This window comes from Rhinatrema bivittatum, chromosome 12 (genome assembly GCF_901001135.1).
Source record: "Rhinatrema bivittatum chromosome 12, aRhiBiv1.1, whole genome shotgun sequence".
NCBI lineage: Eukaryota > Metazoa > Chordata > Amphibia > Gymnophiona > Rhinatrematidae > Rhinatrema > Rhinatrema bivittatum.
The window spans coordinates 39,636,022-39,653,611 of NC_042626.1; the positions used below are offsets into that span (position 1 = coordinate 39,636,022).

The 17,590-nt window shown below is 45.2% G+C and overlaps 1 protein-coding gene across 7 annotated transcripts in view; it reads left to right on the plus strand.

Annotated features, from left to right (window-relative positions):
- The window catches only part of PRDM10 (PR/SET domain 10), a 174,904-nt gene that overhangs the window by 105,447 nt on the left and 51,867 nt on the right, over window positions 1–17,590 (plus strand). For all 7 annotated transcript variants that reach the window (XR_003852164.1, XR_003852165.1, XM_029572986.1 and 4 more), the window contains 4 exons: window positions 5,403–5,750; window positions 7,843–7,998; window positions 10,239–10,418; window positions 13,715–13,825. Coding sequence is in view for 5 of the 7 variants with exons in the window: in XM_029572986.1 (XP_029428846.1) it covers window positions 5,403–5,750; window positions 7,843–7,998; window positions 10,239–10,418; window positions 13,715–13,825 (795 nt within the window). In the remaining 2 variants the exon portion in view is untranslated. The remainder of the gene's footprint in view (window positions 1–5,402; window positions 5,751–7,842; window positions 7,999–10,238; window positions 10,419–13,714; window positions 13,826–17,590) is intronic.

The window sequence follows — 17,590 nt, forward strand, 5'->3', positions numbered from 1 at the left end:
TCCATTATGCACTAGTAGTGTTCTCTCACTGTTGTCAGGCAAGAGAATATTGATTCAGATGGACAACCAGATGGCCATATTCTCTGTGAACAAACAAAGAGGCATAAGTACATAAGAAAATGCCATACTGGGTCAGACCAAGGGTCCATCAAGCCCAGCATCCTGTATCCAACACTGGCCAATCCAGGTCATAAGAACCTGGCAAGTACCCAAAAACTAGGTCTATTCCATGTTACCGTTGCTAATGGCAGTGGCTATTCTCTAAGTGAACTTAATAGCAGGTAATGGACTTCTCCTCCAAGAACTTATCCAATCCTTTTTTAAACACAGCTATACTAACTGCTCTAACCACATCCTCTGGCAACAAATTCCAGAGTTTAATTGTGCGTTGAGTAAAAAAGAACTTTCTCCGATTAGTTTTAAATGTGCCCCATGCTAACTTCATGGAGTTCCCCCTAGTCTTTCTATTATCCGAAAGAGTAAATAACCGATTCACATCTACCCGTTCTAGACCTCTCATGGGGTTTGTATGCCTCTGTGAGGAAGCCCTTCTAATCTAGTCATGGACTTGTTGTCACAGTTCCTATCTTCAGGCAACCTATTTTCCAGGAGTCCAAAATTTGTTGGTAGACCGCCTAAACAGAGTGCTGCAGTTTCATGAATTGTCCTTAGATCAAAAGTTTGCAGATGAGTTGTTCAGTCTTTGGAGAATGCCACTGATCAATGTGTTCGCATCAGAGGACAACAAAAAGGTTGAGTGGTTCTGCTCCCATGTTTCTGTGAAGCTACAGGTCAGCTCCTGATGCTTTTCTGTTAAACTGGAGCAGCAGTATATTTGGTGCATACCCGCCAATTCCTTTCATTGCCAGGACTGTCCAGAAGGTCATTCAGGACAAGGCAAGAGTGATTCTCATAACACTGGCATGGGCACGACAAGTGTGGTATCCATATCTCATCTATCTATCAACTTGGCCTCTAGTTTCATTCAGGAGCAGTTCAGTGTTCAAAACATAGGAGAAAGGCAGACTCTACTGCTGGCCTCACAGTTTGGATGTTGAACACACTGTAGGCTCCTCCTTACTCCTTTCTAAGTAGGTGGAGGATGTGCTGATTTCAGCTAGAGAGCCTTTTATCAGAAGAAGTGGAAGAGGGTTTCATCTTCATGTAGGACCAACCAGCAGGACCCTTTCTTCTGTGGCCCAAGGGATGTGCTTCAGTATCGCTCTTCCTCTTGTCCTCAGGGCTAAGCACGTCTTCAGTTAAAGTTCATCTAAGTGCCATTGCAGCGTATCACCAGCAGGTGTAAGGAGCTACAATCTCCTTTCACACATTAGTATCAAAGTTCATGAGAGGTTTGTGGCACTCCAATCTGTCAGTCAGTAAACCTCCAGTGCCTTGAGACCTCAACATGGTCCATGTTCAACTCATGAAACTCCTGTTGAACCTGTCGAGTCTGTGGACTTGAAGTTTCTTACCTGCGGGCCGATACAGTACAGTGCGCTCTGACAGAGCACACTGTTAACCCTCTATTGGACGCGCATTTTCGACGTGCTAGCATTACCCCTTATTCAGTAAGGGGCCGAAAACGTGCGTCCAACCCCCCGAACATAATAGCACCCACAACATGCAAATGCATTTGATGGCCCTATTAGGTATTCCCTCGCGATTCAGAAAACAAAATGTGCAGCCAAGCCGCACATTTTGCTTTCAGAAATTAGCGCCTACCCAAAGGTAGGCTCTAATTTCTTCGGGCATCGGGAAAGTGCACAGAAAAGCAGTACAAACTGCTGTTCTGTGCACCCTCCGACTTAATATCATGGCGATATTAAGTTGGAGGTCCCGAAAGTTAGTAACATTTGTAATTTCATTTTTTTTAGTTCTTTTAGGTCTCTGGGATGGATGCCATCCAGTCCTGGTGATTTGTTTCTCTTTAGTTTGTCAGTTTGATCTATTATATTCTCCATTATCACCGATTTGTTTTAGTTGCTTAGAATCATCACTCTTAAAGAATGTTTGAGGTGGGGTATGTTCCCAACATCCTCCTCATTAAAGACTGAGGCACAAAATTCATTCTGGTTTTCTGTTATATCCTTGTCCTTTCTGAGCACCACTTTACGCTCTGGTTATCTAGCAGCCCAACTGATTCCCTCGCAAGCTTTTTGCTTTAAATATACTTGAAAAAGTTTTTATTATTTTTTGCCTTTTAAGCAAGCTTCTTCTCACATTTTTGTTAGTTGATCTTACTACTGGTTTACATCTTGCCAGTTGTTATGCTCATGCTTATTTTCTTCATCTGGGTCTGCCTCCTGTTTTTTGAACAATATCCTTTTGGCTTTAACTATCTTTCACCTTACAGTTAAACTGTACTGGTTGTCCTTCAAACTTTTTTAATGCAGGGAATACATTTTATCTGGGCTTCCAAGATGGAATGTTTAAACAATGTTCACGCCTCATGCAAACTTTGCAACTGCTCATTTTTTTTCACAAATGTACTCATTTTAACATAGTCTCCCTTTTTAAAGTAATATGCTACTGCAGTAGTTTAACTTAATGTCTTCCCTTCAATGATTATGTCAAATTTGATTGTTATTATGATCACAGTTAGTTAGCAGACCCACCAAAGTAACCCCTTGCACCACACCTGTTAGAATGTCCTATAGCACGCATCCACCTACATTAATTTATGTGCCTACATGTAAACCGTTGCGATGGTATATAACTTAGCGACGTTATAGAAAAGAATTCAAATAAATAAATAAATAAATAAATGTTGTGCATTCCACTGAGAACTAGATCTAAAGTAGTTACCCTTTCATCAGTTTTAGGACTAACTGCTCCATGAAGCCATCATTATTGGCATCTAAAATCTTAACCTCTCTAGCATGTCCAATGATACATTAACCCAATTACTACTAGAATAATTGATATCTCTCATTATTATTTTGTTGCTAACTTTGTTGGCCTTTCTAATTTCAACTAGCATTTCACAGTCTCTTTCTTCATTTGGCATCTTCATATGCTCCTTGGTTGACATTTCACACATTTATGTCCCACTACTCTCTTGACATCATCTCTTGAGGGAACAATAAGTTTGAACAAGTAGTTTTTGCGCAGCCTGTTCACCCAATGGTCTGGTTGCTTGTTTCAATAGTTCAGGGGTGGGAAATTCCGGTCCTCGAGGGCCCCAAACCAGTCTGGTTTTCAGGATATCCCTAATGAATATGCATGAGAGAGATTTGCATGCACTCTGCCTCAGTTGTATGCAAATCTATGTCATGCATATTCATTAGGATATCCTAAAACCTCGACAGGTTTGTGGCCCTCGAGGACTGGAATTGCCCACCCCTGCAATAGTTGCTCCACAACACAGCCCTCAGCTTGGGATTTTCCACATATTATGGCTAATTCATACCTGCTAATCAATGGAGAAAGTGAATTTTTTTACCTTAAACAGGGTTCTTTGTAGAGAGCAGGATGAATTAGCCAAACTTTATTCCTGCCTATCTGCCTCTTTGAAGAGTCAACTGCCTTGCAAAAGCTTAAGCTCTGGTAGAGATGTTGGGACTCACAAGGAAATGCGTGTGGGTGTGTGTGTGTGAACTCCTGCATATGCTCAGTAAAGTCTTTACTGAGCTTTGAGAACTGGGTCTATGTTGGTGCTGTCGGATGAAATCACCCATGCATTATGGCTAATTTATCCTGCTGTCTATGGAGAACCCTGTTTATTGGTAAGCAAACTTGCTGTCCATCTATTTCAGTTATAAGAGGAGGTGCACACACAAACACTCAAACTTCAACACACAGATTCAGTAATACACACTGTTGAAACATTTACTGCTAAGTAATTTATTTCTGAAATTCTAAAGAAGCTTTCTCACAGTTTCCTTGAATATCTGGGAGCAGCCATGATATCTAAAGTTACCAGTTACCTTGCACTTACTGGATCAGATTGGTCTCTATTGACAAGAACGTTGCAAATGGCAATGTGTACACTGGGGGGGACGACGACAATAATCAAAGCATTTTACATGGGTAAGCATGTGTTTACCGGTACAAAATCACACTTGATTTTATTGCCTTCTCCGGTGCACATAGAAGCATGCGTACTTTCACTCGCATAAAAAAGGAAGGGATGCAGGTCAGGGGAGTAGTACGCATGGCAATTGCATTTTCAGTTATCTCTGCGTACTTACTATTGTGTATTTTTTCCTTGCTTCAATGCAGGTGCAAAGTACATAGATACTTTGAACTTGTACTGAGCACGCCAGCCCACATTTTCAAAGGGAAACTCCAGGAGGTGTTGTTTCCTTTTGAGAATGAACTTGTGGTCTGCCTCGGGGCCCTCCCCATAAAACCAACTGGATATCAACTACATGTGATGTGATTTGTTACACTGCTCCAATGATGTCTACCTCCCAGCAGTTCAAACAAATTGCAGGGTGTGAATAAAAATAATGCATTATTATTAAAGGTTTTATTTAGTAAAGGATTAATATTAATGCATGTTATGTGAAGTGATGAAGTATTGCACAGTTCATAGACAGTATAGAATTTTTTATTTAATAAGCATTTTTAGTAAACAAAATAGCATAGTATATAAAAATACTTTGTTAATTTTTAATGGTTAGCTAGAATGTAAAAAAAAATGTCCTTATTTTCGCCTCTGCTCCCAATTTCTTTTAGCCATTTATTAATTGACTGGCAAAAGAATCTTCCTTATTGGTCAGGCAGAGACTTTCATAAGTCAGACTATTGGATAATGACTTATTTTTCTCTTCTCTAACGCTGCCTGCTTAGTTGGAGCTACAGGTAGGTTTATTGTTTTCCGTGCATTACCATGTTACTGACGGTAACAAGCATACTCATTGGTTTGACTTGCTCATTCTTGATTAGAGATTACTACTAGTCTTAACTCTGTGTGACATTTTCTACTGTTTTTATTCTCCTTTTGTCACTGTCTGTTAGGACCCCACAGAGGAGGGGATCTGGGGGTCATAATTTAGTTGCAGTATATACACCCATGTTCACATGCTCCCAACAATGGCATGCCTCAGTGACTTTAGCCATTTTATTATGATAGAGAATGTTTTTTGTTTATTATACAAAGGGTGTGATTTATCAAGCATTTTCTACCATATTATGCCTATGGAGAAAATCTTTTGATAAACTAGATCCAAGGTATCAAAGTCCCTTGAAACTAATCTGAAATTACAAGGTTGCTGTTGAAAGGCCAGATATTCAAGATGTGGGAAGGGTCATACTAAAAGGGACCTCGGGATCAGGACTCTGCAGTGCACCTACAGCGTTTAATGCACTGCATTTCCTTGTCTTGTGGGCATCCATGCATCTGTTTTCAACAGAAAAGTGAACTCAACCATTTGGAATGTCTTTATGTCTTTCAGAACGCAGCCCTCCAACATTTGTTTATCCGTAAGTCCTTTCGACCGTTCAAATGTCTGCAGTGCGGGAAGGCATTCCGTGAGAAGGACAAGCTTGATGAGCATCTGCGCATCCATGGCCAAGATGGCAACTGCCCTCTGACCTGTGAAATCTGCAATAAGGGCTTCATCAGCACCAGCTCTCTGGAGAACCACATGAAGTTCCACCTTGACCAGAAAACCTATACCTGCATCTTCTGCGCTGAGTCTTTTGACCGCCTGGATGGGCTCAAAGATCATGTGGCGATTCACATTGTTGATGGCTGCTTTGTCTGTCCCACCTGTAAAAAGCGCTTTTCAGATTTTATTCAGGTGCGTATCCTTGCCTCTATGGTTCTGGATAAGAGGAACTTATATCTTGTCCTTTTATAAATAATAATATAATAAATGACAGCAGAAAAAAGACCAAATTGGTCCATCCACTCTGCCCAGTTGTAATTCTTCCATTTTGGGTAGATGAGCATATGACTTCCCATATGTAACCCAACACCATTTCCCCTTCCGCCATGTCTTTTTATCTAAACTTTTAACCCCTTTCCTGCCACTTCCCTTCATATGAGTCCCAAGTGTGCCCAGTTTATTACGGATGCCATGGTGTTATTGCATCTTGTCTGGTCTGCTAATAAAAACGTTTACATACAAAAAAAATATACTGGCTTTTGCTACCTCCACAGATAAACCAATTCTGATACAGCACAGGATGTATCATATATTTGTCCTAAAAAAAATCCCAGCAAATTTTCAACTTAGGATAAAGTAAAGTATGTTGAAATACTGTTTGGAAGATGAGGCGCAGTAAATGCAAATTATACTGGTTATTTTTTGCATTCAATTTTTGAGGTTGATATTCAAAGGCATTTTTCGGGATAATTTTTGAGTTATGCAGATAAATGCCAATGTTTGAATATTCCTGGCAATTATCTGGCTAATTTTAGCCAGATAATTCAGTGTCTAGCTAAAATTTAGTCAGAAAATGTAGAGGCATTTTAGGGGTGTTCCAGGGCAGAAAAGAGTTAGCCAGGAAACATATCTGGCTAACTACGAAATCTGGAATAAGCTGAATAAGGTTTTGGGCTAACTCTAGTTGGCCTTAGGAGCAAAGTTAAAGTTTTCCAGGAACATGTTCCTGGATAACTTTTAAGCTTATGCAGCTATATTCAAAGGATATATATAAGTATTGACGTTATTGCGGGAGGGGCAAAAAGGTTCAGGCCTGTTGCCTGTGTCATCCTCTCCACCCCTTATCCCAAATAAGTTATCCATTATCTGGGTTTTTAAAAAAAAACTGACCTTTCTATTACTGGCCCTTTTCGAGGTTAGTTACACAATATCTCAAAAGCAAGAACTGTATCAAACCTAATCTCTTTCCTATCCTTTGCTGCTTTCACAGCAGAAGATCATTCAGTGGTATCTTCTCCAACATTTGGAAGGGAGAAATCACTTTATAAGCCCCTTTAAATGATTAATACTGTAATACATATTATGGGGTAGATTTTAAAACATGCACGCTCGCGTCCCGGCGCACACACATGGACGTGCCAATTTTATAACATGTGCGCGCCGGCGTGCACATGTTCTAAAATCGGTGGGCTGCACGCACATGTGCACCAGATTTTGTAATCCGCGCACGCATGGGGGGGTACAATTATGCAAAATTTGCGCTGCAGTGCATCACAGCCTTCCCTAGTTCCCTCCCAGTCCGCTCCAACTGGGAGGGAACTTCCTTACCCCCTACCCTTACCTCCCTATCCCTTCTTATATACCCCTGATTTCTTTGTTTTACCTTTTGCTCCTCAACAAGAGCAGTAGCAAGTTGCTTGTGCCGGCAGAGTGCCAAATAGCCGCTGTGCCGGCCGCCTCCAGCCCCATCCCTTTCCGCCCCCTTTACAGGCCCTGGCACTTAATCGCATACCGGGGTTTAGGGGCGTGGTCGGGCCTGTTTGAAGGTTGGCCCAGCGCGCATAAGGCCTGGCCACGTGCGTAAACCCTGGGATTTATGCATGGGGCCGATTTAAAATCTACCCGTATTAGTAAAACAGATGTTTATCTCATTTACTTGCATAAGCTGGTTTTGGCTGAACAAAAGGAAGTATGTTTTAAAACAGAACATTTGTTGTAAAACAGAATTTAATATTAGCTGTAACAAAAGTTTAAGGGGGAAAATTTCAAAGTCATTTCTGTGAATAGGATAATGTTTTACAGGGCATTTGAGATTTTACAAAATTGCCTGCCATATATGTCAGCAAATTACATCCAGAAGGCCTCTGTGCATGCACTTTTACTGGCAGTTTGAAGAGGTGATCTTGTGGGCAGGGTTTGGAATTCCACACATGCTTTTGCAAAAATGTGGGCGCAGTTATCCTGGGAAAAATCTACAAGTGTTTTTGTGGGTCCCTCTTGGCAGGTAAAGAAACACGTTCGAAGCTTCCACTCGGAGAAGATTTACCAGTGCACAGAGTGCGACAAGGCATTCTGCCGTCCCGATAAGCTGCGGCTCCATATGCTTCGGCACTCTGATCGCAAGGACTTCCTCTGTTCCACCTGTGGAAAGCAGTTCAAGGTCAGAAATCTTGCAAGTACTTTCTTTTAACCCCCTGTCTTTTTGTAGTGGGGCTTACGGAAATCCATGTGTGAAACAGGGGCTGCAGGTGGCGCTCTCGCTGATGTAGCAGTGCCTCAAAGTTTTTAGTTCTCTGCCTCCATCTGCTGGTAGGGATGCAGAACCCACTTGTCTGGATTGATCTGTGGTACTTCAGGAACGAAAATTTTCAGGTAAGAACCAATTTTCCTATTTCCTTTTTCAATCTTTTGTGTTCTTACCAGTGGGTTGATTTGGATTTTATTGGCAGCAGTGTCACGTGAAGTCTGGTATGGATCTTGGCTTTATGGGATTAATTCTTCCTTGTTGTTGTAGGAGTCTTCTTCCTCATAATGCTGCTGTTATTTTTACCACTATGTAGTGCAGAATTTTCAGATTTACAACTGAAGAAGGGATCCAAGTTATCTCAAATGCTCATAAACAACAACATTTTTAGATAATTCTTATGTTGGATCAACAAAAGCTCCACAGCCTACAAAGGGGCCGATGCAATACATTTGCGTAGAAAGCGGGCGCTGAACAGTCAGCACCTGCTGTCTTAAAGTGCCCCGGGGGGGGGGGGGGGGGGGGGGGGGGCGCCATGCAATATTTAAATTAGGGGGTCGTGTTAGGAAGGAGGCGCTAGGGTTGCTTGCGCACCCCTAGTGCCTCCTTGCTAACGCGAACCCGATCGGCATCATTGGTCCGCCGGTTAGGAAAATCGACGCCAAGTTTATCGGCATCGGTTTTCCTAAACGCCGCACAGCCAGGGGGTTCAAGAAACAGACGCTTGTCATTCGAGCGTCTGTTTCCTGCACCAGACTGCCAGTGTTTTGTTTTGTTTTTTCTATTCTTTAACTTTATTTGTTTGTTTTTCCTCCTATTTAATATCACAACGATATTAAGTAAGAGGCATTACAGAAAAGCAGTTTTTTCTGCTTTTCTATACTGGATTAAGGAGCGTTCAGCAAATAACGCCTGCTCCAGGCAGGCGTTAATTACTGAGCGCTAGATGTGCGTCCTAGATGCACTTTTTTTTTTTTTTTTTTTTTGCATCTGGAGTGAATTCTAATAGTCTCAGTCACATGATACTAGACTCACTCCGAGTGGGACGCACATTAATTAGGCGCTGATCCCCTTTTTGCATTAGGAGATTCATTAGCGCCTATTCAACCCGCATCCGACTGCCAGTTATACAGTGCACTCAGCTGAGCGCACTGTATTGCATCTGCCCCAAAGAATCTACTTTCCTCTGTTACTCTGTAAATAAAGCTATTGTTAGCTGCATAAAAGAATTTCTTAAAAACAGCATAAACAATTGTTGTAAATTGTAAATGTTTAAGGTATAAATACTTTGGGGTAGATTTTAAAAGAAGCGCGATCAGCCTACTTTTGCTTGCGCATCAGACTCAAGCAAAAGTACGCTGGATTTTAGTAGATACGTGCGGAGCCGCGCGTATCCACTAAAATCCTGGATCGGCGCGCGCAAGGCTATCGATTTTGTATAGCCTGCGCGCGCCGAGCCGCGCTGCCTCCCCCCGTTCCCTCCAAGGCCGCTCCGAAATCGGAGCGGCCTCGGAGGGAACTTTCCTTTGCCCTCCCCTCACCTTACCCTCCCTTCCCCTACCTAACCCACCCACCCGGCCCTGTCTACACCCCCCCCTTACCTTTGTTGGGGGATTTACGCCTCCCGGAGGGAGACGTAAATCCCCGCGCGCCAGCGGGCCTGCTGCGCGCCGGGCCGCGACCTGGGGGCGGGTACGGAGGGCGCGGCCACGCCCCCGGGCCGTAGCCACACCCCCGTACCCGCCCCCAAAACGCTGCCGACACGCCCCCGGAACGCCACGACGACCGGGCCCGCCCCCCGACACGCCCCCCTCCGAGAACCCCGGGACTTACGCGAGTCCCGGGGCTCTGCGCGCGCCGGGAGGCCTATGTAAAATAGGCTTCCCGGCGCGCAGGGCCCTGCTCGCGTAAATCCGCCCGGTTTTGGGCGGATTTACGCGAGCAGGGCTCTGAAAATCCGCCCCTTTCTGTTTTATTTTTCTTCTTTTGGTTAGCATAGGCTTCTTCATGGCTAAAGCTGCACTTCAGTCAGTTGTGGGATGTATATTCACTAGCAAATATAAGATAAACTAACTTTTTGCACCAAGAATATCAAACTCATTGTGTATGAAGCAGTAACTTTTAGTTTTTATTTCACTGTTGTTATGTCATAATAGAGGAAAGACAAATTGCGGGAACACATGCAGCGAATGCATAACCCAGAGAGGGAAGCCAAGAAAGCTGATCGAATCAACCGCTGTAAGACATTTAAGCCCCGAATTGCTTCCACTGACTACGAGAGCTTCATGTTCAAGTGCCGTCTCTGTATGATGGGTTTTCGGAGGAGAGGCATGCTGGTGAGTAATGTTTCTTTATGATTAGAGCTGGTGAATGGGTAAGTTTTCTGTAGGATGGGATTCATGAGAAGAGGCATGCCAGTGAATGAGTAATATTTCTGCACGTTGGAATTTCTGTGGAATTTACGAGGAAGAGACATGTTGACAAATGAGTGAGATGTGATCAAAGAAAGCTCAAGGAGTATGTTATGTTAGGTGGCCTTGAGAGGTCTTGCATTCTGTTATATTAGGGGACGCTAGGAGAGCGATCCCAACTTGAGGGGATTGTGTGCCCTTGGGCCTCGGCACGATCCCAGACGAATCCACGACAGCACCGAGGGTTGGCGAGGCATGTCCCAGCATGGGCGAAGACAAAGTCTGACCCTCTGCCGGACCTGCATGCTTCTGTAAGACCAACAACGCAGTGTTGGTTATTGAACAGTCCTCCAACCGTTCCCAGCCCTTTCGGACCTGCCACTAGGGATCGGTAAGAAGCAGCAGGCCGGACTGAGGATGAGGGCAGACTGAGCGAGACGAGAAGACTCTGGATGTGCACGAGGAACTTGGACGAATCTGGACGAGACGAGAAGCTTGGAAGGTTCAGACATTGGCACCGTCTCTCAGGGCGCCCTACACAGTCCACCTGCGGGACTGGTCGCGGACCACCCTGTCCCACTACGCACCCTACACAACCTGAAGAGGCTGGTCACGGACCATGCGGAGAGCGGGACAAATGCAGGAAGGGAATCCAGCTGAGACGAAACTCCATTAACGAGGCTAGGTGTCATCTGGAGAACCACAGGAGCTGGAGGGTCAAAAGGACTCGGAAGCACAAGAAGGGATTCCAGCTGGGACGAGACTCCAATGACAAGGCAAGGTGTCATCTGGAGAACCACAGGAGCTGGAGGATCTGGAGGACTCGAAACAGACGAAGGAGGAGTGAAACCTTGGAAACATCAGGAAGCCTGGACTAGGAACCTCAAGACATGGAACATCAGGAAGCCACAGGAAGCACCAAAGACTCGGGAAGCACGACGAGACATGGAGCTCCAACGAAGACCTGACGGAGTGCTGGAAGACGAGACTTCCAGAGAGCAAGTAACTCCAATGCAAGGCAGGACTGTTGGAGAAGCCCTTTTATAGGGCTGAGACAGGAAACTGTCATCAGGTGGGGCCCAGGGCATATCCGGCCATGGGCCCTTTAAATCTTGTGAAGAGATGCGGCCCAAGCCTAGGAACCGGAAGCAGGAAGTTGTGCAGGACCATGGCCAGCGGTCATGCTGCTGCTAATGCCGAAGAGCAGGGCGGGGCCGAGGAACAGGCCCAGCGTTGTCGGCAGACTGAGGAGCGGCTCCAGCCGCAAGGAAGACCGGGGATTGCAGCCTCCAGGCCTCGGGACAGGCAGAGAGAAGGTAAGAGGCTGCCCATGAGGGCAGAATCACAACAGAGTAGTCAACTGTTCGGCATTTAAGATTCAGTGCAAGGAAGTGAGGTGTCAATTATCTGAGATGCAGAAATCCAAGGGAGCAGAACACGATGGGGGAAATGAAATTCACAAAAGAGACTTTGGGATGATGGTGTTTAATGATCTCAAGGTAGTGTTACAATGTGAAAAGATGGTGACCAGAGTCAGAGGGAAGCGAGGGTACATAGGAAGAGGTATAATCAACAGAAAAATAGGTGTTAAAGCCTCTTTACAGGTCATTGTTAAGATCTCACCTAGAATATTGTGTCTAGTTGTAGAGGCTATACCTCTGAAAGGTAGACAGGCTGGAGGTGGTCTAGAAAAAGGCTATTAAAATGATGCCCGGTCTGCACCAAAAACAATATGAGTTAAAACTTAAGGCCCTAAATATACCTACTTCAGAGGAGAGGAGAGACAGGGGAGACATGATAAAGATAATAAATATTTCAAAGATATAAATTGGACATAAAATGCAAACTTACTTCAGAGGAAACAATTTCCTAGAACAAGAAGTCACAGGAGGTAGACTCAGGAGCAACATCAGAAAATATTTCTTTACTGAAAAGGAGGTCGATGCATGGAATAGTCTCCCAGAGGAGGTGGTGGAGACCAAAACAGTAACAGAATTTAAAAAAAGCATGAGAGAAACACAGAGGAGTCAGAGTTGAAAGTCAGAGATCAGCTGGGGTCTGTGACATTGCACCAGGAGTGAACTTGAGCATACTTAATATCGCTATGAGTGAGATGTGCCGGCAGAAATTAACACCAGCCTTTGGGCAGGTGTTAATTTCTGAAAGTAAAATGCGCGGCTTGGCTGCACATTTTACTTTCTGTATCGCGCGGGAATAACTAATAGGCCCATCAACATGCATTTGCATGTTGCGGGCGCTATTAGTTTTGGGGGGTTTGGCCGCGCATTTTCGATGCGCTATTTTTACCCCTTATACAGTAAGGGGTAATAGCGTGTCGAAAACGCGCGGCCAACCCCCCAAAACTAATAGCGCCCGCAACATGCAAATGCATGTTGATGGGCCTATTAGTTATTCCCACGCGATACAGAAAGTAAAATGTGCAGCCAAGCCGCGCATTTTACTTTCAGAAATTAACGCCTGCCCAAAGGCTGGGGTTAATTTCTGCCGGCACATCTCACTCATAGCCGGCACATCTCACTCATAGCGATATTAAGTTGGAGGCCCCAAAATAAAAAAAAAAAAAAAATTTAAATCGGCCGGCGGACCGCGGGTTGAAAGACGGACGCTCAATTATGCCGGCGTCCGTTTTCGAACCCGTAGCTGTCAGCGGGTTTGAGAACCGACGCCGGTAAAATTGAGCGTCGGCTGTCAAACCCGCTGACAGCCGCCACTTCTGCCAATAAGGAGGCGCTAGGGACGCACTAGTGTCCCTAGCGCCTCTTTTTACCACGGGCCCTGATTTGCATACTGGATCTCGCGCCCAGGAGAGAGGCCTGGGCATGCATTGGGAGAGCGGGCGCTCGCCTTGCAGCGCCGGCTCTCCCGTGAATTTTACTGTATCGACCCGAATGTAAGTAAGCAAACAAAAACTGACTTGGTTAAGGAATGATATCCTTAAGGTGGTTAAATTTCTAATTGCTGACTGCTGGGCTATACAGTATCTTTGCAGTGTGAACAAAAATAACTGGGTATCCTAGTATGAGTGCCATGCTAGTGTGATGAGATTCAGGAGGAGATAAAATCTTTAAAGGTTGCTATAATTTAATTTCTTCTACCTGCTTGAGTCCCTTTTCCTTCCCTTGCAGTCAGAAGCTGAGTACTGAGAGAACTCAGAACTGGGTCTCTTGTTTTTCTATGTCTGTTTCTTTTATTACTTCTAGGTGAATCATTTGTCAAAGCGGCATCCAGACATGAAGATCGAAGAAGTGCCTGAACTGACACTTCCCATCATCAAACCAAACCGAGATTATTTCTGTCAGTACTGTGATAAGGTAGGTGAAGAATATCCTTATCACTTTGTACCTGGAAAATTCCTTACACTAGACAGATATTAACTCATCCATTTTAAGTGCTAGCTGGTATATGCACTGTATTTGCTGGTAATGAGCCATTTCTGGGGATTTAATTTCTCTTCAGTTGAATTCTGGTAGCCAAAATCCTTTTTCTCATTAAAGAATAAACAAATTCTTACATTCATGTTGTAGATGTGGGGTGTTACAATGGAACTTCAGTGAGCTGTGCCCTTCATAAAATTTGAAAGCTCTGTTAGACAAAGATCCTGACTTAGTTCAATGGTTCTCAACTCCAGAGCTTGTAACTTCCAGACAGGTCTGTTTTTCAGGGTATCCGCAATGAACAATCGGCTGTATTTGTATATAGTATAGTGAACAAAATTTCTCTTATGTGCCTTGTGTAAGACTTGATGGGGAAGTGGACCCTTAATGCTGAAGTGTGATTGGCACTACCTAGTGAGCAAGCCCACTAGGCCCACATTGTCAGCTGGAGCTTCTCCTTTACCAACTGCCTCCCCTGCAAGTTGAGCGACCAGAGAGAAGAGCCCCAAGGTGTTGGCCAGCTGCTGTTTCATTTAGGAAGTAGGGATCCTGTGCTGCTGGGCTAGATCCACATCAATAAAGTTTCTACCGGTGCTGGAGTCATGAAACACCTCTGTCGAAACCAGGCACTGGTCCAGAGCAAGGGACACAGAAACAAGCAGTTGGGGGGAGTACAGTGTGTGGTCTAGGGTTGCCTCCCCAGTCAACCCTAGGCACGAGAGTTTCCCAATTTCTTGAGACAGCGGGATGCCATGTGCCCTTGCCCACCACAGAACAGGCAAAGGCCTTGCTGTCTTCTCTAGAGTTTTTCTTCAGGAAGAAGTTTGGACTGGCCCACTGCATGGGCTCCTCCGGTGCCTTAGAACATAAGGCCTTGCTTTCTTGGGCCTGCTCCAGGAATCACCCTTTGATGTGGTGGGCCAACATGAGGAGGGCATCCAGAGTTGTGGGACTCTCCTGACCAGCCGGTTCATCTTTTATTCTTCCTTTTAGGCCTTGCCAGAAGGTGGCAGAGAGGCTGCCCTCACCCCATTGCAGTTCCAAGGCTAAGGTGAAATTGTATCGCATATTCTCCCACTATCCTTGAGCCCTGTTCAGTTAGATGAGTTCTGCTGCCTGGGATGATGATTGCCCAGGTTCCTCAAAGATCATAAGGAACTGTGACAGGAAGTTGGGGAGACTCTGGAGTTTAGGGGTCATCCACTCCCATAAGGGCGAAGCCCAGGGGAGAGTGGTGCCGCCCAACAAAGAGAGGATGTATACATCCTGGGTTTTGTTTGAAGGAAATAAAGCCAGCTGGAGTTCAAATAACATACGGCACGAATTAAGGAAGCCGTGACACTCCTTTGGATCTCCATGGTATCGTGGAGGAGGAGGAAGTGATGGTCCTACCCTGGGAGGAGACACCAGCTGGGGTGTAGGCGTGGCTGCTGGGGTGGTGCCTGGGCTGACACTGGGGCATCGATCCGAACGGCTCTATGTTCCAGTAGCCCCATGACCTGATCAAGGACCCTTGTTTATACTGGATTTTCTGAGCCAGATATGGAATGGCCTGAAGGGAACTGAGATCTTCTCGGTCCATTGTCTCGCAACCTGTAGGACTCGATGGGGATGTGAACACTTAGTGCTGAGGTGTGGTTGGCACTGCCTAGTGAGAAAGCCAGCTAGGCCCACACCGTCAGCTGGCGGGGAAGCCTGTGTGCGGGACCAGCTAGAGCTTTGCCTGTACCAGCCGCCTTCTTGGACGCAGGTCTGGATTGAAGCAGGTGGCAGACAGCGGAACCAGAAGACAATCCAGGGGTTGAGGTGGACAGACAGTGGAACCAAAAGAAAATCCAGGGGTTGAGGCAGGTGGCAGGCAGCAGAGAAGTCAAGTCCAAAGCCAAGACTGAAGTCCAGGAAGTTAAGCCAGGAGGATAGGAGCAATGGACAAGACAAACAAGACAGATTTGCCAATGGGCAGGGCAAGGCATGGACGAGACACAGACAGAAGCAACATGTATCGGGACAAACGAGCTCCAGGGGACCTGTTGCTGAGGCAGTGAGAGAATGTTCGGAAAGCTCTCTTATAGGGCACAGGCAGGGATGTCATCAATGGGCGCCACAGGTTGCTCTCGCTGCAGGCCCTCTAAGAATAGGTGCGCTGGCTATATGCCTAGGGGGCTGGGGAGACGGCGGCTGATGGCATTCTCTGCCACACAGTGCGGTGTTATGGGTCCAGCGGCATTGGAGGTAAGCACAGCGGGTCGTGTGGCCATCCCACAAGCTGCTGGTTATGACATCTTGTTTGTGTGACTTGGCTATACCCACAAGCTGCATGCAGCAGGGAGTCTCTCTCAAATGTGTCTTTGCAGCACTATATAAATTATTAGTTTAATTGATTGATAGAACACGTGTCAAGGACATGCCATAGAATCAAAGAGCAAAACCTTCAGAGCATTGGAGTTGCTAGAGTTCCTCATAAATGATCCAAAAACCCACTAGAGTCCACTATCTCAATTGGATTTCATAGGAGCTCTGCTGGAGGTGACTCTGGCAAAAGGCATCCTTCCACAGGAAAGGATCATCAACTTGATGTCCATAATGGAAGCAAGAAGAGTGAGTCAGTTGTTCCATGTCACTCGAGATCTATGAGACAGCATCCAAATTACTCAGGAACTTTGCGCAGGAACTTGCTGCTCTAGTGGCTAATCCAAACAAATCTGGCCAGAGGGTTATCCTTCCAAATTACTCCTACCCAAATTACCCTAACAGACACATCCAGCCTGGGCTGGGGAGCTCATATAGAGAGAGGCTCCAGGGTGATCCAGAGTGCTCTAAAAGCTTTCAGTGATCTGTTGGCCAGCTAAATTACCCTAATTCAAACGAACAACCAAGTGGTCATATTCTAGGTGAACAAGCAGGGAGGAACAAGATCATACCTCCTATGTTGGGAGTCTTTCAGAATATGGACCTGAGCTGTCTCTCAAGGAATGACTGTAGGAGCCACATATATGACAGGCAAGGACAACATCCTAGTGGATAGACTAAGTTGAGTCCTGGATACACATGAGTGGTCCCTGGACAGAGAAATAGAAGATTGTGGTGGGGAACATCTGTGGTGGATCTTTTTGCTTCTCCTCTGAACAGGAAAGTTCCTCAGTTCTATTCAAGGAGAGGATTACAAGGCAAGCTAGATTTAGACACTTTCTCCAAAAATTGGGGCGATGGTCTTCTGTACACATATCCTCCAGTTTCTCTGGTGATAAAATTGTGCTAAAATTCAGAAGGGACTTGGTGACTATGTGCCTAAAAAACGCTTCACATCTCCTTCTGGCTCCCCAAACTCACCTGCACCTAAAAACACCTCAATAAACTACACCAACCAAAGCACACACTCACACCCACACACAAAAAACCCAAACTCCTCTCTATGGAACTTCGAAAACACATCTGCACTAGAAATTGAAACCACTCTCAAAAAAATCAAACCTGTCTATCACCCCTCAGACAACCTGCCCACCAAAATACTACTCACATGCCCGTCTACTACAGCCAAACACATCGCAAACATACTGAACAAATCCATTACTCTAGGCCAAGTCCCAAAGCAACTCAAACATGCCATTATCAAACCCACTCTCAAAAAACCTAATTTGGATCCTAATGAACTAGCCAACTATCGCCCAGTATCAAACCTCCCTTTCCTCTCCAAAATATTGG